Source organism: Acomys minous (assembly GCF_964271855.1).
Source record: "Acomys minous genome assembly, chromosome: 16".
In the NCBI taxonomy this organism is placed as follows: Eukaryota; Metazoa; Chordata; class Mammalia; order Rodentia; family Muridae; genus Acomys; species Acomys minous.
Window position 1 is genome coordinate 13,018,160 of NC_140498.1, and position 24,210 is coordinate 13,042,369.

A 24,210-nucleotide genomic window follows, 5' to 3' on the forward strand; every position below is an offset into this window, starting at 1 on the left:
TGGCCTTGGGGATCAGATTCAGGCTGTCAGGCTTGGCGGCAAGTCCCTTTACCCACCGAGTCTTCTCAACAGCTAGAACAAAAAATGGAGAGAGAAGGCCTGGAGCTCAGGTTCCCATCCTGCTGGGAGAAGATCAGTTGGCCACACAGCTAAGCAGCACACGCATAGTCCCTGGCCTCTGCTTCCTGTTTGCCATGAAAGTGTAACAACTTACAGGAAAGGCAGAGAGAAAGGAAGGGTCTCTCTCTCTCCCAGGCTTGGCCAATGCATACATAAGCCCGTTTTCTTTCTCTACCAAGTTCTGCTTCCTAGTTTCTTTGGCATACAGGAAAGCTGAGGCGGCCTGCGCACCCTGCACCAGTGTCACATGGAGCTTATTCGTAAATTTTTTTTGTTTTCCTGTAAGTCATTTCTTCATGTCTTAATTTGTTGTAGGCTTTTCTTACCAGTTTTTTTTTGTGTGTGTGTGGGGGGGGAAAGATGTAAAAATGGATCTTTGTTACCTCATACCTCACTCTACAAGTGCATCCTTCTAGATATTTGTTATAGTTTAAGAAAAGTACATATATAACCCCCCCTCCGTGTGTGTGTGTGTGTGTGTGTGTGTGTGTGTGTGTGTGTGTGTGTGTCTGTCTGTCTGTCTGTCTGTCTGTCTGTCTGTCTGTCTGTCTCTGGGCCTGGGCCTGCAGAGGCCAGCAAGGGGGATCAGATCCACTGGAGCTGGAGTTACAGAGGGTTGTGAGCCTCATGATGTGGGTGCTGGGAATCCATCCTCAGGTCCACTGTAAAGGCAGAAGTGGCACCACTCCAGCCCTACCTGAGTGAGAAAATGTTAATTTATCTTTATCTTTCTCACTGTCTTCTCAGAGATCAGGACCTCAACTCTCTTTTGCTTTCTCCTAAATATAAGAGCCTATGAAGGAAGACAAAAGAAGCTTGAAAGTACAAACAGCTGAGAGGAATCTCCAGTCACAGGGGTGAGGGGGCCGGGGCAGGGTGGGCGCTTCAAGGCACCGCAGGAGTCTATAGTGTTTGAGTTAGGAATCCTGAGCAGTAGGGGTGGAGGGGTGGGGGTAGCAGGGAGGGGTTGGGAACTGAGAAGTCCTAGCGCGGTGAAGGGCTTGCTCTGATTTTCAAGACAGCCTGTGTTCAGATTTCCTTCCTAATATTCATTCTCTTGACTGGCACAAGGGAGACCTGGTGACTTTGATTTGGCGACATTTTATGTTCGTGTCTAACAAACATTTACACTGGTGCTCCTGTGGCCTCAGCTCTTAAGGTGTTGCTTCACTGGCCTTCTTTAAAAAAAAAAAAATCCCCAGGCTGTCATGCCCCTGGGGTTTGCGTCTCTGGGAGGTCTGAAGTCATTCATTGCCGGAATCCCTGAATTTTGCATAAAGCACCATTTCAAGTTTGATCCTACTAAGCCATTGATTTCTCAGATATGAGAATTTTGTCTCTCTCCCTAAAACAAAAACAATATTAAAGCACAAATGTAAGACCTCAAATCAAGACAGGAACACCAACTCTGCACTGCAGCTCCATGGGCATTTCTGATAGCACTGGCCTCTCTCTGAGAAAGGGGAATCTAAGGGGTACAGGCACCTTTGCTGTCCGAACGGTGGGAAGGGTTCACCCCTTGCTCTTTCTATATCAGACTCTGGAAGGGCATCCTTTCTCCCACCGTGCTCAGGACATTTGGTCCAGGATTTCAGCTCTCTGCGCAAGTACCTCTTGTCCAGAGCTAGTGTAGTCTTATTAATAGGACTTAATAGGCAGAGAGGGGGGGGAGAGGGAGAGAGGAAGGGGGGGGAGTGGAATTAAAAGGGCTGTTCAAGGCCAGCTTTTCCCAGACCAATTGGAGGCATAATGCTTGGCTACACCAGCTTCGTGGCCAAAATGTTATGCGCTATGGCTGACGAGATCCTTTCTGATGCAGCCATGGGTGCCTCTGACATCTGGAGACCCCCTCTGAGACATGAGCACTAACACAGCGACCTCCTCTGAGACAAATAGCAAGGTCAGTGAGTAAACCACTTTATGAACAGCTTAGTTAGTGGTTGGTACCACCCTTTCTTATAGACACCAGGGGCTTTCCCTTGTCAGAGCAAAGCTGAGACCTCCTAAGATAAAGAGACAAACCTTATTTCACCCTCAGGGAGACAAGCCTGAACCTAGATGTTCAAAGGAAACAGCACTTGCTCTGGAGGCCGTGACAGGAGGTTGTCCTCCTCAGTGAGAGATGTGTTTCTAGACCCTCCCAGGACAGCGGCTTACAGGCCTTCACTGCTAAGCCTGCCTACTCCGAAAGACTGCATTTTTTTCTTTCCCTCTATGTCTTCTTCCCAGGAACTTGCTAAAATCCATTCTTGCTCTTTGAACCAAACCTTACTCAGACTGCTGAGACTCCACTGCTGAGAAAGCTGCTTCCTTGAGCTCTAACTCAAACAGCATGTCCACCTTTCCGTCCCTCCCTCCCTCCCTCCCTCCCTCTCTCCCTTCCTTCCTCCCTCCCTCCCTCCTTCCCTCCCTTTGTCCCTCTGTCCTTCCCTCCTCCCTTCCCTCCCTCCTTCCTTGTCTCAGCAGCAGCCGCTGAGATCTCCAGCTTTCCTGCCATTTGTCTTCTTAAAATCCAATAAAATAAAATTACCCTTGAGTTTTCTTCTGGGTCCATCTTTAAATTCTTTTATCTACAAGGCTAATGATCTGTAAAAGGGACCCAATGTGTCTCAGTGACACTAATTAGATACCTTTCCATGTGCCAGCAGAGTTTCTTGTGCTGGGATACCCTGAGCCAAGCACAGCCTTCCATCCTCCACACCTGGACACAGCAGGCAGGTGCTCATGGGTTGACTGCAGGGTGTGGTTTTGGTTTGGAGAAACACTTCTTTCTCTTCCTGGCTCAGAGGGGAACACAGGTAGGACCAGACACTAAGCTGGAGCCCTGAGTTCTCCCGCCATGGGTGAGGTGACAGGTGGAAAGGCCAGGAGGAGACCGGGAATGGTTTGTTGGAGGCGGTGTTGCAGAGCTTGAAAACAGCGAAGCTGGTCACCTGCCCAGAGGGGCCTTTCCCTGTGAAGCATCTCTACAGCTTGCGTGTTTGGGAGCATGAGCAGACGGTGTGTCACACCGATGTCACCTGTGAGTGTTGATAGGTCAGATGGCGGGGCTCTGCTGCTTTCATGTGCACTGGTTCTTCTCAGAAATGTCTGCACTTGATGGAAGTCAAAGCTGAATGCGCTTGCCAGATCCTAGGGGGCTGGCAGTGTTTGGAAGGAAATAGTTCAGTTTCCTTGGAACTTAATTACATTTTGTTTTTGTTTTTGTTTTTATTTGCGAGACATGGTTTCTCTATGTAGCCTTGGCTGTCCTGGACTTGCTTTGTAGATCAGTCTGGCCTCCAACTCACAGTGATCTGCCAGCCTCTGCCTCCCAAGTGCTGGGACAAAAGGCGTGTGCCACCATGCCCAGCGGAACTTAATTAAATTTTTAAAAACGAATTTATTGTAACATTTAAAAGATTAAAGATCTTGCTCCCTACCCTACCCTCCAAGCTTGACTATTAACAACAGTGTGACAGGTACTGAATTATGCTCTCAGAGCAGGGGGCCTGCGTCAGCATAAGTGACCAACAAGGAGCCAATGTACATTTTATTGCTGTTTTGGCACTCACATCTCAGATCTCATTTTCTCTTTTTTTGTACCTGACAAAAATCAGTTTTCTTTCCCCAACCAACTATAGTTTCAATATTAAGATACAACAAAAAGTTTGCATATTTTGTGTCCATTTAGCACTTTTTATATGCAGTCCTGTAAAAATGACCCATCACTCTTCCAGCTAGGCAACACAATGTGTGCCCCTGTGCCGCTGCCGCCGCCCTCTGAGTAACTCTGTGATTCTCCTTCCCCACCCCCCAGGAGCTGGCACAAGTTAGGTGGGCACTGGACGCACTGAGCTAAGCCCACAGCCTGTCTGTTTAACAAACCAGCTGAGAAGTGCAGACCTCTCCAGATGGCCTCTCAGACTCAGAAGCTGTTCATCATCATCATCGTATCTGAATGTGGCTCTTGCCACTGCGCCCCTCAGTGCAGAGGACGTGGCCCCACAGAGGTGATCTAGGTCAGAACACAGAACACGCACAGCTGCTGCAGCTGGAGTTGCCGTGGAGAAAATCAAGGTGCCTCTCCCTGGTTTGGCATCATCCTCTGTCTGGTGGGTCCTGATGTTTACAGAGGGGAGAGCTACTGTTGCAAAGATGCAAATCCCCAGAGGAGACTTGAGAGAGTTCCGTGGGGGGTCTGGGTTCCTCAGAATCCACAAGGGAGGCAGGGCCAGCATCTTCTCAGTAGACCCAGGCTCTGGGCAATCTTCAGAGCCCACCAGGGTCATTAACACATTCACTTTAGTGTAGTCCTGTGCCACCCCAATGTTCCAGTCCCCACAGATATACAGAAAATGAGGGCCAAGAGGATTTGTCCCTTGATAGAAAGATAATGCAATATGGCAGGCAAGCAAAATTTGGGCACTAAGTCTGTCGTTCAAAAGACAGGAATACACAGGGGTTAATTTTCCTCTTTCCTTTGTTCACAAGAATTAATGTGGCTTAAAAAATTCATTTGAGGTACAACTAGTCCAAATCTACCTAGAACAGGATCACACACTTTTTAAAACCCAAGATCCATTGAAAATCAGTCACTAAAAAAAAATTTAACCAATAATTTTATGTCAAGAAAGAGCCCGTTTTTTGAGACAGTGAAACAATGTCATAAGTAAATGGCTTAACAGAAAGATTCAGCTAATAAGTTAGCAGGTTATCTCTTTATTTTCACTCTTAAATTTGGGAAATGCTGGCATATATGGGTTTATATTTTAGTTTAGGATACCGAACTAATGTCTTGAGCTCCCTGATTTCTTTGTTAGTATACAAATATTTACTGTTTCTCTGTGGTACTATGAAGGGACTCTAAGACTTCTAGGCCAGGCAAGTGTAGGCCGGTGAATGCCCCCCACAGACCTGTGACCTTGTTAATGTTACTGTGGAGAGAAAACTGGCATCACACAGCAGTAACTTACAGGGAAGAAATCAATAGAAAAAAAAAAAAAAAACTAGTAGAGGCCGAGTTCCTGAAGTCAGCAAGGCAATACTGGAAAACAACAGATGAGATTAGAGCCACTGGATAAGGAATTCATCAAAATGTCAGTATAGGCATTTTTCCTAAATGTGTGGTTACAGCTACAGAGACTAGGACTGGTGTCTGCTAGCAGCTGCGCCCCAGGTGAGCCCTTAGGTGGGTCCCTCGGTGAGCATTTGCACACGTGCTGGCTGGCTACACCATTTCCTTCTCCATGCATAGTAGAAAAGAGTGACAGAGGCAGAGAAACAAACACCAGTCACACACCGCAGGGCTGGTGATGGGAGAGAAGACACATTTAACACATCTACTGCCTCCAGTGTCTCTGCCCTGTGGGATGCTGGGAGTAGGAGCTGCCACTTCAAGATGGGCTTGTGGGTAGCATCACCGCTACATCCCATCTTTCCCTAGTGTTCTTCATTCTGCGCCTTTCCAGCGCCCTGTGAAAACTGGTCTATTTAGGTAATTCATGTATTAAATGTCTGACTTGATTCAGGAGAGGGGCTGGGGGAGAGAAAACTATTTATGAAATTAGTTCTGGCCGGGCTGTGGTGGCTCACGCCTTTAATCCCAGCACTCGGGAGGTGGAGACAGGAGGATCGCTGTGAGTTCAAGGCCAGCCTGGTCTACAAAGTGAGTCTAGGACAGCCAAGGCTGCACAGGGAAACCCTGTCTCAAAAAACAAAAACAAAAAAGAAAGAAAGAAAAAGAAAAGAAGAAAGAAATTAGTTCTGAAAAGAAATCATCTAGGCTGCTGGACATACAGGTATCAATATTCACAGACACAACCTGAGCGTTATAGCTTAGGACAAAGGAATCTGATATGGGAGGTTGACTTTATAACTATTCTTCATAGAGAGTTTCCTAACTGTCAGAGCAGTGTGAAGGAAGTAAGAAAAACTTGAGAAAGTAGGAAATGATAATACTGCAGACTAGAAGAAAAGTCCAGTCTGTAGTGAGAAGGATGCACAGCAGGATAGGGATGATGGGGAGGAGACCAGATGCCACACCTCCCACCAGGGAGTGGTCCTGCCGTATGACTCAGAAAAGAGGCCCACACACCATGATGGAACCAGTTTTGTTCTTTTCTCCCGTGTGTGTGTGTGTGTGTGTGTGTGTGTGTGTGTGTGTGTGTGTGGGCACACATATGTGGAAGCTAGAGGATGATGTTGGAAATCACCTTCAATGACTCTTCCACTTAACTGAGACAGGGAACGTAAATCAAACCCAGAGCTAACCGATATGGAGAGTCTCGCTAATCAGCTTAATCTGGGGATCCTGTCTGGAGTTACAAGAGGGCTTCATACCCACTTGGAATTTACATGGGTCCTAGGGATACAAAGTCTGGCCCTTACACTTTCAAGGCAAGCAATGAAGCACAGAGCCGTCCCCCTGCCCTAGGTGTCAATTTCTTTACAGACTCATTTTAATCTAAGTTCCTAGGAGGTTCCCCCACATTCCAAGTCAGTCAGTAAAACATCCACCACATGGCCTATGGATCCTGAGGCAATGCATAATTTAGTAGTGCCATTGCCACATTGCAGGGACCCCAAATTGCAACAGGCTTAGTGAAACCATGTCTGTGGGTACTGCATTATCCCATCACTGGAATCTCGTATTTCTCCAAAGTTGGCTTTCTACTTAGATTTTTTTCCCCCTGTACCTAAAATAGATTTGACACTTTCAGCACTTGGCGTTGACTTTTATTGGATGGTGACTGTCTAGTTGCAAATAGTGTCTCTGTATTGCATTTTGCAACAGGTACTTAATCCTTTGCTCATTTAACAAATAAGCCTCCAGCCATAACTACACCCAACCAGTTTTGAGATCCTGGGATGTGCTTAGGGAATATACTGGTGTCAATAAATACCCTGTTCCTCCTTATGATGTTTAAACCACATCAGAAAAGGACAAATAAATTAGTAATTAAATAAATGAAAGTTTGGTATGGTGTGCCGGGAACTGATACATACTGACATGTACTATGTGGGGTAAGCGAGCCTCCTTAAGCCGGGTGAAAGGGACTGGGGAGCTGTGCTCTGGGGGTGTGGAGAGAGGAGGGATTCAGTGAGAGGCCTCTGAGTGGGTTTGTCAGAGAGAAGGAAACAGATGAAGAAATACTGGGAAAGAAGGATTGCAAGCCGAAACCACAGCGGGGGGAGAGGCCCTAGGGTGGAAAGTTCTGGGTTTGACGCAGACCCACCAGGCAGGCAAGGCAGCTGGAGCAGAATGAAAATGGAGGTGAGGGAAGGAGACAGGATTGCAGGAAGGCTCTGGCTCAGGGTCTCTGAGGGTCCAAGAGCTCCTCAGCATGAAGGGTGAAGGTTACACTAGACTCTAGGTCTGCTGAGGGTCTGTGTGCTGGCACTGCTGTCTGGGGCCTGACAGGAGGATGTGTGGAAGATGAAGGTGGGCAGGGCCAGCTGGGATGCTGTCCAGCAATGAGGGCTGCGGTGATGCTGAAGAGCAGGGGTGAGCGTGCAGGCTGGCACCGCAGCAGCTAGAGAGCAAGACTGGCTGGACTCTGCAGCCCTGCGGAAAGCAGAGCCACACTGTCGCTGCTGAGGGGCCAGAGGTGGACAGTTGGGATCAAGAACACAGCAAAGGCATCACTTGGTCTGGGCAACTAAAGGAAAGGCACTGCCCATGCACTAGCTCCAAAGCTATTCTTTTCCTGTTTTTAAATAGAGGGAGATACTTGCCATGGTAGGGCCTGGAGCTATGTTTTAGGCCGCGTTTCAAATGACTATAGTGTTCAAGTAAACAGTTACATATAAAGAGATTGTTTGGGAGAAAGGTGGTCATTTCAGAACCTGATACTTGAACATTTGTTTACCACTTACTTAGCAGACACAGAGAAGTGTGACAGGAAGTGAGCCATCGACGACCTTTAAGGGTTTTGTTAGAAAGATAGAACATTTTACTTTAAAAATAAGTTAAATATTATTATCATGTCATCACCATCTTTACATAGTATTGAAGTAAGAGCTAAGTTCTGGCCGCTCATCAGTGCTAACCCTGAATGTCTCCATTACACAACCAGGGCGTCGGTGTTTCCTACATAGGATCCACATCCGGAGCTGAGCTGCGTGAGGAAGAATACTACTTGATTGAGGTTTAGGAACCAGTATCATGTGAAGAGGCAGAAAGTAAGAACATTGGTCCTAGATTCATCACTGTGAGTGAGTGGAGCTTGAATGGACAGTTCTCTTTCAAGTTGGTTACTTGGCCGTTAAATTTTGAAGGAAAAAAAAAAGTCTGAAATTCTGAGAAATTCTTGCCTGGTTAGCTGTTGAGGACTAAATTCAGGATGTTGAATAAGATGAATAAGATAGCCAAATGCTTTACAACTAAGCTACATTCTCTGACTTTTTTTTCTTTTTCTTTTTTCTTTTTTCCTTTTTTTTCTTTTTTGAGTAGGATCTTGCTGTGGAACCCACACCAGCCTCACAGTCCTGACTCTGTCTCCCTGATGCTAGGACAACAGGCATGGACCACCACCAATGTCAAAGCACAAGCTTCCTTAAAATAAATGAACCCAAGGGCTAGGGTGATGGCTTAGCTGTGAAGAGCACTTGCTGCTTCTACAGAGGCCAGGGTTTGATCTCCAGCAGCCACATGGTGGTGGCTCGCCACTCACTGTTCATAACTCCCGTTCAAGGGGATCTTCTTCTTCTTCTTCTTCTTCTTCTTCTTCTTCTTCTTCTTCTTCTTCTTCTTCTTCTTCCTCCTCTTCTTTTTTGTTTTTGTTTTTGTTTTTCAAGACAGGGTTTCTCCATGTAGCCTTGGCTGCCCTGGACTTGCTTTGTAGACCAGGCTGGTCTCGAACTCACAGCGATCCGCTGGCCTCTGCCTCCAGAATGCTGAGATTAAAGGCATGTGCCACCACACCCGGCTTCTGATACCCTCTCCTGATGTCTTTGGATACTGCATACACAGATGTGCACAAGCATACATGGAAGAAAAACATGCATACACATAAAGCAAATATTTAAAATATTTTAAAATAAATAGTGACTCCAAAGACAAAATGGAGGATCTAGGAATTACTGATGGTGGCTTTATAGTGATAGATTTCAAAATCATCAAGAGCTGGTTCCAGCATAAAGCAGACAGGACTGGAGAGGTGGCTCCGTAATTCAAACTGCTTGCTACTGCAGAGAACCGGAGCTCCAGGTTGGGCGGCTCCCAGCTGTCTGCAAAGCCAGCTCCAGGGGATCTGACACACATGTACACTTACACACATAAAAAATTGTTTTTAAAGAACAGGGAAGAGGAAAAATAAAAAAAAGAACAGGGAAGAGGATAGAAAGTAATTTAACACAGTGCTAGGGAATACAAACAAGTAAAGAAATGATTCTGAATATATTAATCTAGAAGAAACTGTAAGGCTAGGATGAGCCATAAAGCAAAAATAAATAATAATGAGAGAATGATATAAAGGAATACAAAGCAGATTCAGAATTATGGATCTCACTAGAATGAAATAAGGTTATTTTAAAGCAACCTTGTTTCTAAGCCAAGCTTTGTGGCACACACTTGCACCCAGGACGCTGAGACAAAAGTTTGGAGGTAACCTTGACTACAAAGGGAGACTGTGTCTCGAAAACAAAAAGAAGTGGAATTAACGCCCTCAAATCTCTTTATATGGAGCGATGAAGGGACGGTCTCATCTCGTTCTAGCTTATTGCTGCGAAAATGCACCACGGAGAACTGAGACATCTGGCAACAGCGTTCGATGGGGCTGCTGCCTTTCCGGTCATTCACGTGACGTACTTCCTCAGTATGCGAAGCACCCTGCGGCCACTCATTAGTCACAAACGGGAGAGCTTGCACAGTACAGGCCTGCAGAGTGGGCGCTGCTGTGGTTTGTTGAAGCAGGGCACAGGCAGCCTCCCATCCATCCGGGACCTCTGTGAAGCGCGGCGCTTCTCCCGGCTGGTCTTAGTATTCCTCACTTCTAACAGCAGCAGCAAGATCAAGGAGACCCCTGGGAGTCCAGTTTCCAGGCCTTGCTTCTGTCATGGGTGGCAAAATAAGAGGAGTCGTGTCACAGACAAAGAAGTAGGGCCTGAGGACGCCGGAGAAGAGATGGCTGAACGTGTAGATGTAAGACCCGTTGGTGACATCGTAGAAGGAGATTTCGCCGGCTTCGTAGTCCAGAAAGATCCCGATGCGTCGAGGCCGCTCATCTTGGAGCACAGGCACTGAGGGAGAGGACAGGACCATGTACTCGCTCCCCCTCAGGAGCCACATGGCCCAGACTCCGTTCTCTGGGGACGGTGTGGTCTCCCCTTTTCTCAGTACTGAGTCTTGGCATACCCCCAGCCCCCACTCTGCTCTGTCCCCGACGATGACTTCCCAGTAGTGCCTCCCGGAGGAGAAGCCCTGCAGGCCCAGAATGCAGGGCCAGGTGTCAAAGCGCTCGGGGTTGCTGGGGACGTCCCTCCAGACCTCCGCATCCTGCACGCTGCGCAGGTCGGCTGTCAAGAGCAGGCTGGGGTGCGCAGTGGCCGGGTCCAACTTCACGTCCACTGTGGAGAGAGTTTTGCAAAGTGAGAGAATGAGCAGAAAGGCCAAGTAAAACTTTACCTCCCCTTCCTTCCGTTAGTCCCCCCCTTCCTTCTTTCCTTCATTAATGAACTTTTTTTTTTCTCCTATGTGGAGTATGAACCCTAGGGCCTTTCATTGTATCCCCGAGCTTCAGTTCCAGCTGGTGAAAACGTAGGCACCCAAAAAACCCTCAGAGCGTTTCTCATTTTTCTCATCCAGAAACACTGAGGCTGGCAAACACTATGATTTTGGCCTCACAGAACTCTGCTGTACACAGCGGGACTTCCATCCCCCTGACCTCCAAATGCTACAGTTGAATCCATATTTTGTGTGAAGAAAAATATAAGTTTTAAAAAAGGAAAGTATCAGAATGTGTGGCCTCCAAACCACTAACCTCACAGAAGTTCCTGGAAGGAGGAGTGGCTGGGGGTGGGGGTGAGGCTGGGGGTGGGAGTAGGGGTGAGGCTGGGGGTGGGAGTAGGGGTGAGGCTGGGGGTGGGGGTGGGGGTGAGGCTGGGGGTGGGAGTAGGGGTGAGGCTGGGAGTGGAGGTAGGGGTGAGGCTGGGAGTGGAGGTAGGGGTGAGGCTGGGAGTGGAGGTAGGGGTGAGGCTGGGGGTGGGGGTAGGGGTGAGGCTGGGAGTGGAGGTAGGGGTGAGGCTGGGAGTGGAGGTAGGGGTGAGGCTGGGAGTGGAGGTAGGGGTGAGGCTGGGGGTGGGGGTAGGGGTGAGGCTGGGGGTGGGGGTAGGGGTGAGGCTGGGGGTGGGGGTAGGGGTGAGGCTGGGGGTGGGGGTAGGGGTGGGGCTGGGGTGAGGTAGAAGCTGAACCTCTTCTCTTTGCCTCCTACTCATCTTTTCTGTCTGCCTGTCCACCTTCATCCTCTGGGACTCCTTCACATTTAACAGCCAAGTGGCATTCCCCTGCGTTCTGTGAGCTGGCCCTAGCAAATTAATTGTAGTAATTGACCCCGAGGAGGGAAGTCCTGATAAACTCTATTGACAGCTGGTCAATCAGAAGAAGCAGAGGCCAGGACCAGTCAACTGCACGGCATTCTGCTAGGCAGTTAAAGATGAGTTAACTCCTCAAACCGTTCTGTAAGCAGAAAGGGACAGGATGCTCCCAAACTCATTCTATGGAGCCAGCACCACCCTGATGCCAAACCCAGAGAAGGACACAACAGAAAACTGCGAATGTCCATGATAAAGACGGAGGCAGAACATGTCAGTAAAATAACCCCAAACCAAATTTAAGGGCACGCATTAAGAATGTCAGATTCCGTTGTTAAACTGGTTTCATTTCCAACTATGGAAAGATGGCTCAATATACACAAATCAATATATGTAACTCAGCTGTGCCGGCTAGTCTTCTGCCACCTTGACCCAAGCTAGAGCTATCTAAAAGGAAGGGGACTTCAACTGAGAAAACACCTCCATAAGATCTGGCTGTAAGGCATTTTCTTATGTTTAGAGTTGTGAGCCTAGCCTTTAACAGCTGAGCCATCTCTTCAGCTCCTTAATTAGTGATTGCTGGGGGAGGGCCTAGTCCATTGTGGGTGGGGCCAGAAAGCAAGCCATGAGGACCAAGCCAGTAGGCAGCACTCCTCTGTGGTCTCAGCATCAGCTGCTGCCTCCAGGTTTCTGCCCTGCTTGAGTTCCGGTCCTGACTTCCTCTGTGGTAAACAGTGATGTGGAAGCTTAAGCCGAAAGAGCCCTTTCCTCCCCGGCTTGCTCATGGTGTTTCCTCACAGCAACAGTGACCCTAACTGAGGCACCAGCACGTACATAGACCCAAGGACAGAAACCACACGATCATATCAATGGATACAGGAAAGACCTGTAACGATGCTGAATATCCCTTCACGATAAAAGCCAGGAAAGAACTAGGAACAGAAGAGATATACGTCAATATAATAAAGGTTATAAGATAAGCGTAACATTTCCTCTAAAGTCAGGGAAGAGACAGGAATACATACAGTCCTTCCTGTGTGGTGCTTGAAGTCATATCCCGAGCAATAAGGCAAGATAAAAAAAAAATAGAGAACAAATTTGAGGAAATAAATTAAATTATTCCTACTTACACATGATGCAATCATAATATACTTAAAAGGCGCCCTAAGGACTTTACCAGAAAGCTTTAGATCTGATGAACATTTCAGCAAAGCAAGTAGGATACACAACCCATATACAAATAACATTATCATTTCTGTCTGCAAACTGAACCTGATGAGGAAGAAAAATACCATTCATGATAGCTTCTAAACAGCCAAAACAAAGCAAATAAATAAATAAATAAATAAATAAATAACAATAAAAGTCCTCCTCCAAACTCTGGGAATGAACCTATCCAAGTAAGGGGAGAGCTTCTACAAAGAAAACCTTAAAGCACTGAGGGAGGAAACTGAAGATTCCACTGGGAGACGGAAAGACGAACCTGGCCTTGAATTGGCAGAAGTATTATTACCAAGATGGTAATGTCACTGAAAACAGTCTGCGGATTACAGTGATCCCAATCAAAACCCCAGTGGAAATCTTAGAACTAGGAAAAAGCAATCCTAAAAATCCCATGAATGCACACAGGACACCGAGAACCCAACGCGATCCTGAACAGAGAGAATCATCATAGTTACCTGACCTCAAATTATACCACAGAACCACATAACAAAGTCAGTGTGTTGACACAAAGCCAGCCTTGGAGACCAGTGGGATAGACCAAATGACTCTCTACAAAAACGCCAGCGTCGTGTGAACTGGAAAAAAAAGTCTCTTCAGCAAAAGGTGCTGGGGAAACTGGATAACCACACGCAGAAGAATGAAGCTAGAATGCTATCTTTCATCACACACACACACACACACACACACACACACACACACACACACAAAATGCACAATAATCAGACCTTAACTGATGACCTGGAGCTCGGAAACTTGCAGTGGGAAATATCTGTGCTTTATGAAGATTAAGGGTATGGAAACAGAAGAGGAATATGTAAGTGAGGGGCAGAGACTGACTGACAGGAGGGAAGGGCCAGAGAGGGTGACGGCGTTGAGAATGAGCAAAGTACAATCACACACACACACACACACACACACACACACACACACACACACACACATCATAAAGAACCCATTACTGGGAGTGGAAAGACGCTCAATGGTTAAGAGCACAGGCTGCTCTCATAGAGGAGCTGAGGTTTGAGTCCCAGCACTCACTCACACAGTGGCTTATAAACCATATATAACTCCAGTCTCAGGAGAGCTGATGCCCTCTTCTGGCCTCTGTACATGCATGGTGCATGCAAGACACTCATATATAACATAAAAATAAATAAATATTTTTTTTAAAGAAAGAGACCCATTATTTTGTATGCTTACCAAAAAAAAAAAAATTAAATTGAGCTCTTCCCTTGCCCCCCAACAACACAGGCCACAACCTGCTCGTTACTGGTGTGGGGAAGGGTGTCAGTCCTGTGGGTGTCCAGAGCCAGCCCAGGGTCATTCAAGGCTAAAAGAATCTACTGGCTGAGGCAAAATTCTGATGCCCCATTCCAAAGCTAAACTTCCTCATTTCAGCCTCTGCATAACCTCCTCCTTTCAACCTCTGCAGATGTTGTTTAGCAGACTTCCTCCTTTTACCACCTGCAGATGTTGTTTAGCCGGGTTGGCTCGGGACTTTCCAAGAGATAGTTAGCTAAAATAAGATAGGAATTGTTTCAAGATGAACCACAGGATGTTCCCCTGCTGAAATCACCTGGAGGCATTCTCAGACCCCTCCCCTACTGCTTGGCTCCTGCTTCCACCCTATATAAGCTTTTGCTTTCGATTCAATAAACAGACCTTGATAGGAGTTCTACTTGGTCTCGCCTCCTTCTTTCTCGTCCCATCTTTTCAGGTATGGCTCCCCTCGCGACCCCGTAATTACTGGTCCTGCTGGACGGGACATGTGGGGTGGGCTGTCAGCCTGATTCTATCTCTGGGCTGATCTTTTTAGAATGTGAACTGGGTTAGATTTCTCGCTGGAGAACCCACAGAGACATTGGTTGTAAGACCCCTCCCCTGTGCACCCGACATAGCAAGCATAGCAGCAGTAACGCTATCTTGCAAGGCAAGACTAGAATAATAGGTTCCCGGGATAAGATAAGGCCTGGGGCTCAGAGGAGAAAGATAAAAGCGTGCTTGTCCTTGTCAAACAAGATATTTATGATCGGCCATCTGGCCCAGAGAATGGGCAAACTCCCCTGTTCCCATCCGATGGCCGGGCCATAACCTCGCTTCATGTCAAACAAGATATTTATGGACGACCACCTGGCCCAGAGAACGGATAAACTCCCCTGTTCCCAGAGCCCATCTAATGACCGGGCTATAACCTCGCCTCATTTAAATTTACCAATCAGAGCCCTGTAACTATGCTCCTCGCTTCTGTAACCGAGCTTCCCGCCAAACTCCCTATAAAGGACCCCCTAAAGACTCGCTCGGCGCGCCAGCCTCTCCAGAGACTGAAACGCCCGGGTACCCGTCCCCTTAATAATAAAGCCTCTTGCGTGTTGCAACCGAAGCCTTGGTCTCGCTGGTTCTCGGTGGGGGTCTCCACGTTAAGACCGCCGAGTCGGGGGTCTTACATGGTCAGCTGTTGAAGGAAAGACTTCTAACACATTTTGATGACCAAAGGTACCGAAGTCATTGAGAACAGGGGAAGAAAAAAAAAAGATAATTTTTGCTTTATTTATCCTTTTCCTTGATGGCAAACACTAAGGCATAGATAGGTTAAGCTCCGGGTCCCATAGCCTACTCATGATAGCATGCTCTCAAGCAAGCCTTTGCTGACTTCTGCTGCTCTGTCTGTGACCTCTGTCTGTCACCACAGAGTCAGCTGCCCTCACAGCCCGGCCCAGCCTTCAAGGCTCTGTCTACAGATGCAGGCATGCTGTGAGTAAGAACAGGACAGAAGCCTTGGAGCCAGAGAGGAAAAGACAAATGTAACAGCTGAGTCTGCGAGAGCACACTCACCCAAGTTTTAGTTTATCTTTTATACATATCATGAGACTTTTTACAGGCAACATGAAGAGAAATTGAGAGTTTTTTTTCTTTACCCAGTTCTGGCCCAAACTAATTTCCTATAACCTGTTCCTGTCTCCCACTCTTTTGGTGGCGTGGGGTGCAGTGGACCTGAGGACCGGGCTACTACTTACCTTGGAATTTCCTCAGCATCTCCCTCATGCCAGGGATGCAGCACACGGTCTTCAGCTCCATGGGGACAGCCTCTGGCTCCAGCCGTGTGACAGCTTCACTTCTGGAAGTGTGCAGAGCCCACAGGTGTCAGGGTAGTCGCCAGGGGCCTCCCTCCCTTGCACCTGCCACCCCCCCCCCACTCGTTCAGAATTGAAACATACCTAGTCAAGACGCCTCTTACTCCCTAGAAATGAAACACACACAGCCATGAGTCCAAGCTCTGACTTCTCCCTGAACTCAGACTGGATGCACAGTAAAGATGCCGTTAGAAACATTTGAAAGTTGCTAACATCTAAGGTGAAACTTCAGAGGACAATGGACTCCTTCTATTTACAGGTTTTTTTTTTTTAAGGGCTTTACAAAATCTCTGGTCTCGGTGACAAAATTCAGTCACAATCAGAACAGAATCGTGCTGCACGAAAGTTACGTCCATTCACCTAAACCCATCAGCTTAGTTAGCTATTTCCTGAATTGATATTTCTGCCAATTTGCTCCTTTGATAGAGTTATACCTTGTACCTAATTAAGACAGAATTGGGGAGGGGCATCAAAATCATCAAAATATTTGAAGGATTTATTTGAGGTAAACACACACACACACACACACACACACACACACACACACACACACACGTTACCCTCGATGCCTTTGTAAGAGAATACTCAACGTCTAATTCTTTGAACCACCACACCAAAGCTGATTATGTGATCTACATCGATAAGAAAGGAAGCCATTAATGTTTGGCAGCCATTTTCTCTTTAAAAAGATATGCGTATGTATCACCTGCAATCTAAAGATAGTCAACATTTTGTAAACATTCATTTGTTTAGTGTGTGTCATTTAAGTTTTTTTTTGTTCTAGCCTGGGCTACCTGGCTCTCTAAGGCCCCCTCTGCTTCTTGTGCCTTCTGCATCGGTTTCCGTACTCTTTTGCTAAGAGCAAGCACCCTAGGTGCTAGTATCTGAATGGCAAGACACCCCCCACCCCCATCCCCCATCTCCCCACCCCCATCCCACTGACTCCCCCCCAACCCTCCAACACCCCCCCCACCCCCCACCCCCCCCACCTCCACCCCTGAGCCCCTCTCACCTCCAGCAGCCCTAGGGTGGGCCTCTGGCTCCTCTCCTCCAGCTCTTCCGCCAGCTCCTTGAGGAGCTTGTTCTGTTGGGCCAGCCTGTTCTTACTGTCCCGCAGTCTCTGCAGAGTGGCTCGCTCCTCCTCCTCCAGCCTCCTCAGCTGCAGCTGCTCCTCTTGGGCCAGAAAACCCCTGTGTTTCTCAAACTCCAGCCTGAAGCGCTGTCTCTGCAGCTCCACTTTCTCCTGTGGGGGACGCAGCAGGCTGAGGCATGGAGCGTGACGTGGGGTGCCTCCCGTTTTCATGTTTTTTTGGGGGGGAAAGTGGTGCTCTTGTAGCCTGGGAACTGACTGTTGGCTGTATTCTAACAGCATGCAGAATCCAGAGCCCATGTGTACAAGGGGAGTCTGGCAAAGCAGCAGCTTGAGAAAGGCTGCTGGGCCTGGAATCTCAAGCTGACATAGATTGGAAGGCAAGCATTTCGAGACACAAGCTTCAGTGTCATACGTAAACTAGGAAAGAAGAGACACATGGCGAGGGAAGGCCAGTGCCCATCTATCTGTCTGGGGACAGTGTCCAGCACAGGTCACCGCACAGCGCTGGTTACTATCTATTCATACTAGAACAGAAACAACAGCTGCAGGAGGGGGGGGTTGAGATTTTTTAAAGCCTAGATTTGTATCTGAAAAGCTTGAGATTAAGAAAAGATTTTTTTTAGTGCGTGTATCTCTCTCTCTCTCTCTCTCTCTCTCTCTCTCTCTCTCTCTCTCTCTCTGTGTGTGTGTGTGTGTGTGTGTGTGTGTGTGTGTGTGTACAGGTATATTCGCTTGTGAGTGCATAGGTAGAGGCCAGAGATTTACTTTAGGTGCCTCTCATTTTCAGTGACAGTATTTTTCACTGAAGGCAGCGCTCACTGTGTAAGCTAGGCTGTCCAGCAATCCCCAGGAATCTGCTTCCTCAACCCCAGCACTAAGGTGACAGGCACGCCCCGCCACAACAAACTTAATGTGAACTCTGGAGAGCCGAATGCAGGTCCTCGTGGATGCGTGACAAGCACGTGACCCACTGAGCCATCTCCCCGGCCCTGTGCGTCCTTTACTGCATGATAATGATGGCTAACATTTTCTGCACAATCGAGAAAGAGCTAAGCATTACTCGGGCGCTGCTTGCACATCATCTTCAGATTATTATCCTAGTTTCTGTTAGTATACTGCCCTAGTCTGCCTAGCAACCTATGACGTCATTACCTGCCTGCCATTAGGTGTGCCTCTACCCAGGAGTATATAAAAGGACAAACTCATCCTGTCTCTCTCTTGTTTCTCTGTTCCTCTCTTGCTCTGCTCCCCCCCCCTCTTTCTCTCTGGGGTGCCCATACCACTCCTTCCCATGCTCATATAATAAACTTCTCCATATTGCCTGGCATCTTATGGTTCATATTCAAGAGTTTCTATCTAAAGATCTCACATCTACAACTCCTGAAGAGATCCAAGGATTAGAGTTTGCTATGGGTCACTGGATCTCAATAGGATTCTCCTGAAATCCGTATTTAGGAAACCAGCTGTGAACGGTGAGAGGCAAATCATCCTCCCAGAGCATCCATCTCCTGCGTTCTCGGCTCTGTTTCTAGTGTTAATAATTTCTTGATTTCACTGAAGGACAGGATACCATTTATTTTTTTTAAGGACCAGCTGTGTTAACTGTCCCCTTCTCTTAAGGCAACACCTTCTTCCAAATTTCCATACTTCTCCTTTCACCATTTTTTCTAAATCACCACATTCGTATGGTCCTGGCCACCTTCTAAAATCAAATAAATCAGAATTTCCTGGCCCGGTTTCCGGAAGGGGAGGCTCCTGTTAAATATGCACAAGACTCCCCAATGCAGGAGGCCACACTACTGTTGAGCCAAACTAAGAGCGCAGCTCTGGGGTTACAGTGGGTCAAACTGGGGGCACAAGAGGCAGCGGGGAGCAGAGGCTCCAGCTAAAATCATCACCCCTCACCCAACCCCTCTAAAATGTGAACGTTACAAATGCCGAGACTGGGGGATTTGATGGAGTTTCTCAACCATCTCTTGTTGCCTGTGTCTCCCGTGGCCACATCACTGACTGCAAGCCTCGCAGGAGCACTTGTCTTCACACAGGAATCCTACCATCACACCCATGCTAGCACGGCCTTTAGAGGCTCTAGATGTGAGGACCCAGATCTTGGCTATAGGATTCGGATTGCCTGGGTCCCTGGGCAGCCCGAGATTGGGAGCAAGTAACTTGAACTTGAATTATAAACCTGAATACCATTAATTTGAGAATCAATGTTTAACTTTACCCATATTGGAGACAGTGGTTAGAATGGAATAAAAACTTATCCCAGAAGGAAAATATAGGAAAAAAAAAACAAACCCCCCCCCACAAACAAACAAACAAACAAAAGAGAACAAAAACCACATTTCTTTGAGGGCAGAGGCTGTCTGCTATAAAGAACTGTATTTTTAACCCTCAGGTTCAACAAGAAAAGAAAAGATTTAGAAAAATTTAGAAAATGTTATTTGTAGAAGAAAGAAAAAATAAGAATGTATCTTGGGTAGCATGCAACACACTGCATACATAATGTGGCCATGATTTCTAACCTTCACAGTCTTGACACCATCGAGCCTCTGAACAGGCAGCTCTCTATCAAAGGTGCAGGGAGAATCTTGAACACTCTAGCACATGTATTCTGCCCACAGGCCATGGGCCGGCTGCGTGTGTTAGGGCAGCTGGGAATGCCGCTTAACACACTTGTAAATAAATGACAGTGTTGTTTCAGCGTCAAAGGGTGGGGACACACTTCTGCCACAGTGCTCAGCCATCATTCCTGACTCTGCCCAGTAGGTGGCGGCAGTGTGCGACAAGTTGTGACACATCTTGAGATACCCTTGGTTAAGAAGCATCCTGTCTGTGGGGATGCAAATGACGTGCATATGCAACAAAAAGGGGCTGGTGAGGTGTGGCAGAGGAACACGTGGGAGGGTGACTGCAGACAGCTCACTGTCCTTGTGTAGCTTGGTCCCTGCTCTTTGCACCTGTCACACACATTGTATATTTTCCTTCATCTCCGATCTGCTTGTGAGTCATGGATGAAGGTGACTGGGTTACAGTGGTGAGTTTGACAGTAAGATTCAGGCAGCAGCTGGGCAGTGCTGGCACATGCCTTTAATCCCAGCACTGGGGAGGCAGAGGCAGGAGGATCTCTGTGAGTTAGAGGCCAGCCTGGTCTAGGATAGGAGTCCAGGACAGCCAAGGCTACACAAAGAAATCCTGTCTCAGAGAAAAAGAAATTCAGACAACAAAGCAACTTACTTATAAGACAGGCCATATCAACAGAACTTTAAAAGGGACAGTTTGACCCAGGAGGGCACTATGATGCTTTTCTGGGGGAAATAAGGAGTTGGAGGCTGAGTGTGAGAGTGTTAAAAGTGATGCAGGACCAGCTTACACGCTTTGCCTGCCAGCCCCTGAAGCCACAGTTCTCTACTCGCCTTCCAGACGATGGTCTTCTTCCCCACAGTGACCTCCTGCGCCAGAGCCTCCTCCATTTCCTTCCTCACAAGTTCCAAAGCCGCTTGGAGCATCCTCTGTTTGGGAAGACAGGGTCATTGCAGATGTGCTCTCTCGAGTCTTTAGTTTGCTTAGATGTAAAGTACAAAGATCAGCTGGGGGAGTCCCTAAAGAAATTCACCAGATACCTGGCCTGGTGCTAGACACCAACATGTGCCTGAAAAATTCTCATTACGTCATGTTTTCCAATAGTAAAACAAACATGTTAAAGTGTGAGGTGAAAAGATAAAGCAACAATAGAATACAAATAGGGCGTTGTAGTATATTTAATGCTGAAAATACAATTATATGATAAATAGTTGTACTTTATAAGAGATAATGCCAATTTTGAAAAAAATGTTTACAGTAAATATATAAAAAAACAATGTTGCAGTAGAGGAAAAGCTATCTGCTATGTACAGACTGAACTATGATGAAATTTCTTATTATTACTTAATATAAGAAGGGCTTTTTAAAAAACACTTATTTAGTGTGTGTGCACCCGCGCGTGCATGTGCACCCGCCCACAAGAGTGTCAGAGACACATGTGGAGGTCAGAGACAATTTTCAGGAAACAGTTATCCTTCCATCATATGGGTTTGGGGACCAAACTCAGATTGTCAGGATGCCCATACCCAAAGCATGGAAATGATGCAGCAGGAACTGCATCGCCTTTCAGTGACGGGAGCCTGCAGGGAGCACGTGTGTATACTTGAGAACACATATAGAAAGATGCCTTGAAAAGAAAAAAAATACAAATCCCACCATAAAAGTTACTCAATAAACCTACCATATACATGGTTTACATTTGAAAGGAGGTCATCATAGTGCTGTGTAGGATGAGCATATAAAAGGCCTCGGAACTCTTGGTGATGCCTGACAAGACTGGGTGGGATTTGTTTTGCTGTTGGACCGTTTAGCCTAGCAGGTGGATTAAAGCTCTGTCCGTCTCCCCCCAAAAACATGAGTCATACCAAGGAGGTGAGTGACAAACAGCACAGCAGGCCTGAGAACAACAGTGACAGAGCAGATTTTGCTGGATATGTGTTTGGTTAGGATAAGAGCTGTGCACACTGAGCACAGGGCCACTGGCAGCTACAGCTGATTGGTTGAGAGGTCTAAATGATATTTGTTCGGCATTTGGAAACGGGAAAAAAAAACCCCTACAGAAAACAGTATCTGAGATGTGTCGCTAGCCAAGCTCTGTGGGACATTTTCAGGACAGGAGGGATCTTTTAAATCCGATGAGAAAGTACCTCATGCCTGAATTTTTACAAACCTAAGAGGAAGCAAGCAGCAAACTCAAGAGAGATATTTCCAACGAGTTGAGGGAAATACCCCAATTTTTAATTTCAGAGAAAACAAACCTGCAAACATCCTAAGTAAGCTAGTGCTCCATACAATAGAGTGGTCACGCTTGTCAACGGAAGGACAGACCACGCTGGCGTTCCTGGTGCTGGTTGTTCAGGAAACTTAAATGTATTTTAAAACGTGTCCAGCAACTCTGGAGGAAGATGAATGCGCGGCCTTCGCCTTCTGCTGCTGCCCAGATAACACAGGGGCAGGAAGCGGGTAGGAACCGCCTCCTTAGGTTTCACATACTGTGAAAGCTACCCCAGCTTAGGTGAGTGTGAGGTAGTAAGGGTGTGGTGCGAGAGGGGGGTGGGGGGGGGAGGAGTGGGGGAGCGGGGAGACCAGCGAAGAAAAGTGCTTGCTTGAGAGTCAGTTACTACTTACGTCATTGGACCTTTTGGCTCTGTCTGGACCACGCCCCATCACATTCCCACATCATCTGCCCAGTTGTCTTCCCAGTTTCCACATGGGAATCTGAGCAGCAGCTCGGCTCACCTGGTAGCGTCTGGCGGCCTCCTGCAGTGGCTCCGTACGATGGCTCCTGTGCTCAGGGCTGGTGTCGCAGACCCAGCAAAGCATCGCCTGGTCTTCTTCACAGAAGCGGCTCAGGTCCTCGCCGTGCCTCGAGCACTGGCGTGTCCCTGTGTGCCCCGTGCCCATCCCCAGCTGCCGCACGCTGTCCACCAGGCTGGCCAGCTGCCGGTTGGGCCTGAAGCTGGCAGGCCTAAAGGGACTCCTGCACTGGGGACAGGCATAGACGCCTCCCTGGGCATTGTCCGACTTCTCACAGAACTCGGAGATGCACCGCAGGCAGAAGCTGTGGCCGCAATCCACGCTGATGGGCTCCTGCAGGAAGTCCAAACACACAGAGCACCGCGCCTCCTCCCGTAGCCGCTCCCCGGGTGCCGAGGCCATGACCCTGGCCGGTGGCAGCTGCTCCTATTGCCCTAGCCCTCTGCACAGAAGGGAGGAAACCCCAAAAGGAGGGGACCAGGCCCCGAGGGTGTTATCTCCTGGGCTGGCCTGGATCCAGCAGCCAAAAAACGAGCCACTCCTGGAGACAGCAACAAGTCCAATGACCGTCATCTTAGAAACCCAGCGGCTCCTTTCCTGTGTTTTCCACTCCTGCTTTCACTAGCTTTGCTTACGTTTTGTATGACGCAGCATTTATAGCCAACCTAGCTCACGTTAGAGGTGAGTGAAGGCTGTACTATTTTGTAGTATGGATAGAACCCAGGGACTTGCGTAGCTAAGTAAATTCTACCACCAGGAAACATCTCCAGCCTTCTTTTTACCTTTTGAGACAGGGTTCTACCAGTTTTGCCTAGGCTGCCCTTAAATTCACTCTGCGGTCCAGGCTGGCTTGGAACTCACTCTGACTTTGAACACCCTATCTTCCTGGCTTAACTTCTCAAATATCCGGAAAGATAAGAGTACAGCATCAAGGCCAGCAAAGTTGCCCAGCGCCCCCGCCCCCAGCATACACACAGAATTATTTAAAGCCCACAAGATAGCTTCGCAGGCAAAGATACTTGCCGTCAAGCCTGATTGAACTGAGTCAGATCCCCCTGACTCACATCGTGAAAGGAGGAGAACTGACAACAAAAGTTGTTTTCTGGCCTCCATGGGTGTGCTGCAACACACACATACACATGCACGCACGCACGCACGCACGCTCGCACGCACATACGCACGCACATATGCCCGAACCCTAAATAAAAGATTAAGAAAAGCTCACAGAGTTTCCTGAAGCACTCAGACTTAGGGCCAGCTCTCGAGTCTGTACATGGCTTTACACATGAAGTTGGCTTGGGGTGGTAGGCCTGCTGATAGGGCAAATTCAGAAACGAGCCTTTGTCTTAGGAGTCCCTCATGCCACTGTCAGCTTGGAGCTTTGGTGAGACACAGGGTCAAAGCGCTCTTGAGGCCGTCTGCCTCAGGGATAAGTGGAGAAGTGAAAAGGATTCTTCAGAAGTAAATGCAGAAAACATTTTTAAAAAGTGACCCAAAGAAAGTGAACGGCTTAGGGAGAGCCAGGTGACTCCTGGCTAGGGAGTGAGAGCCGGACCTTGCCCAGTGGCTTAGGGACGACTGTGTCCGTGTCCCATGTTGCATTTCATCTTACATACAAGAATGATGGTGTTAAAGCCGTTCTCTCGAAGGTTCTTCAGAATATTAAGTAGGTGCCACACGCTTATAATAGAGGTTTGTCACATAGCAACTATATGCGACGGAAGAAAAAGAAAAGAAATCGTAGTACAAACAGAAGGATGAATCAGAATCTAGCTGTGTGAGAACAGA

The 24,210-nt window shown here is 47.6% G+C and overlaps 1 protein-coding gene across 1 annotated transcript; it reads right to left on the minus strand.

The window, feature by feature from the left end:
* Positions 1–9,417: 9,417 nt before the first annotated feature.
* TRIM58 (tripartite motif containing 58) lies at positions 9,418–23,133 on the minus strand. Its single transcript, XM_084761874.1, has 6 exons — positions 22,405–23,133; positions 20,499–20,594; positions 16,999–17,229; positions 16,071–16,093; positions 15,870–15,970; positions 9,418–10,668 (listed from the first exon to the last, which is right to left on the minus strand). Exons 1-6 carry the CDS (start codon positions 22,822–22,824, stop codon positions 10,079–10,081), a joined length of 1,461 nt encoding a protein of 486 aa, XP_084618000.1. The 5' UTR covers positions 22,825–23,133; the 3' UTR covers positions 9,418–10,078.
* Between the last annotated feature and the right edge of the window lie 1,077 nt (positions 23,134–24,210).

What these genes read in the sequence shown, in the direction of transcription:
- TRIM58 (XM_084761874.1), bottom strand. Translation starts at nt 22,824, where the DNA reads ATGGCCTCGGCACCCGGGGAGCGGCTACGGGAGGAGGCGCGGTGCTCT. An exon ending in AGGCCGCCAGACGCTACCAG is followed by an intron (nt 20,595 to 22,404) that starts GTGAGCCGAGCT and finishes CTTCCCAAACAG; the next exon opens with AGGATGCTCCAAGCGGCTTT. An exon ending in CCACCCTAGGGCTGCTGGAG is followed by an intron (nt 16,094 to 16,998) that starts GTGAGAGGGGCT and finishes TTTCATTTCTAG; the next exon opens with GGAGTAAGAGGCGTCTTGAC.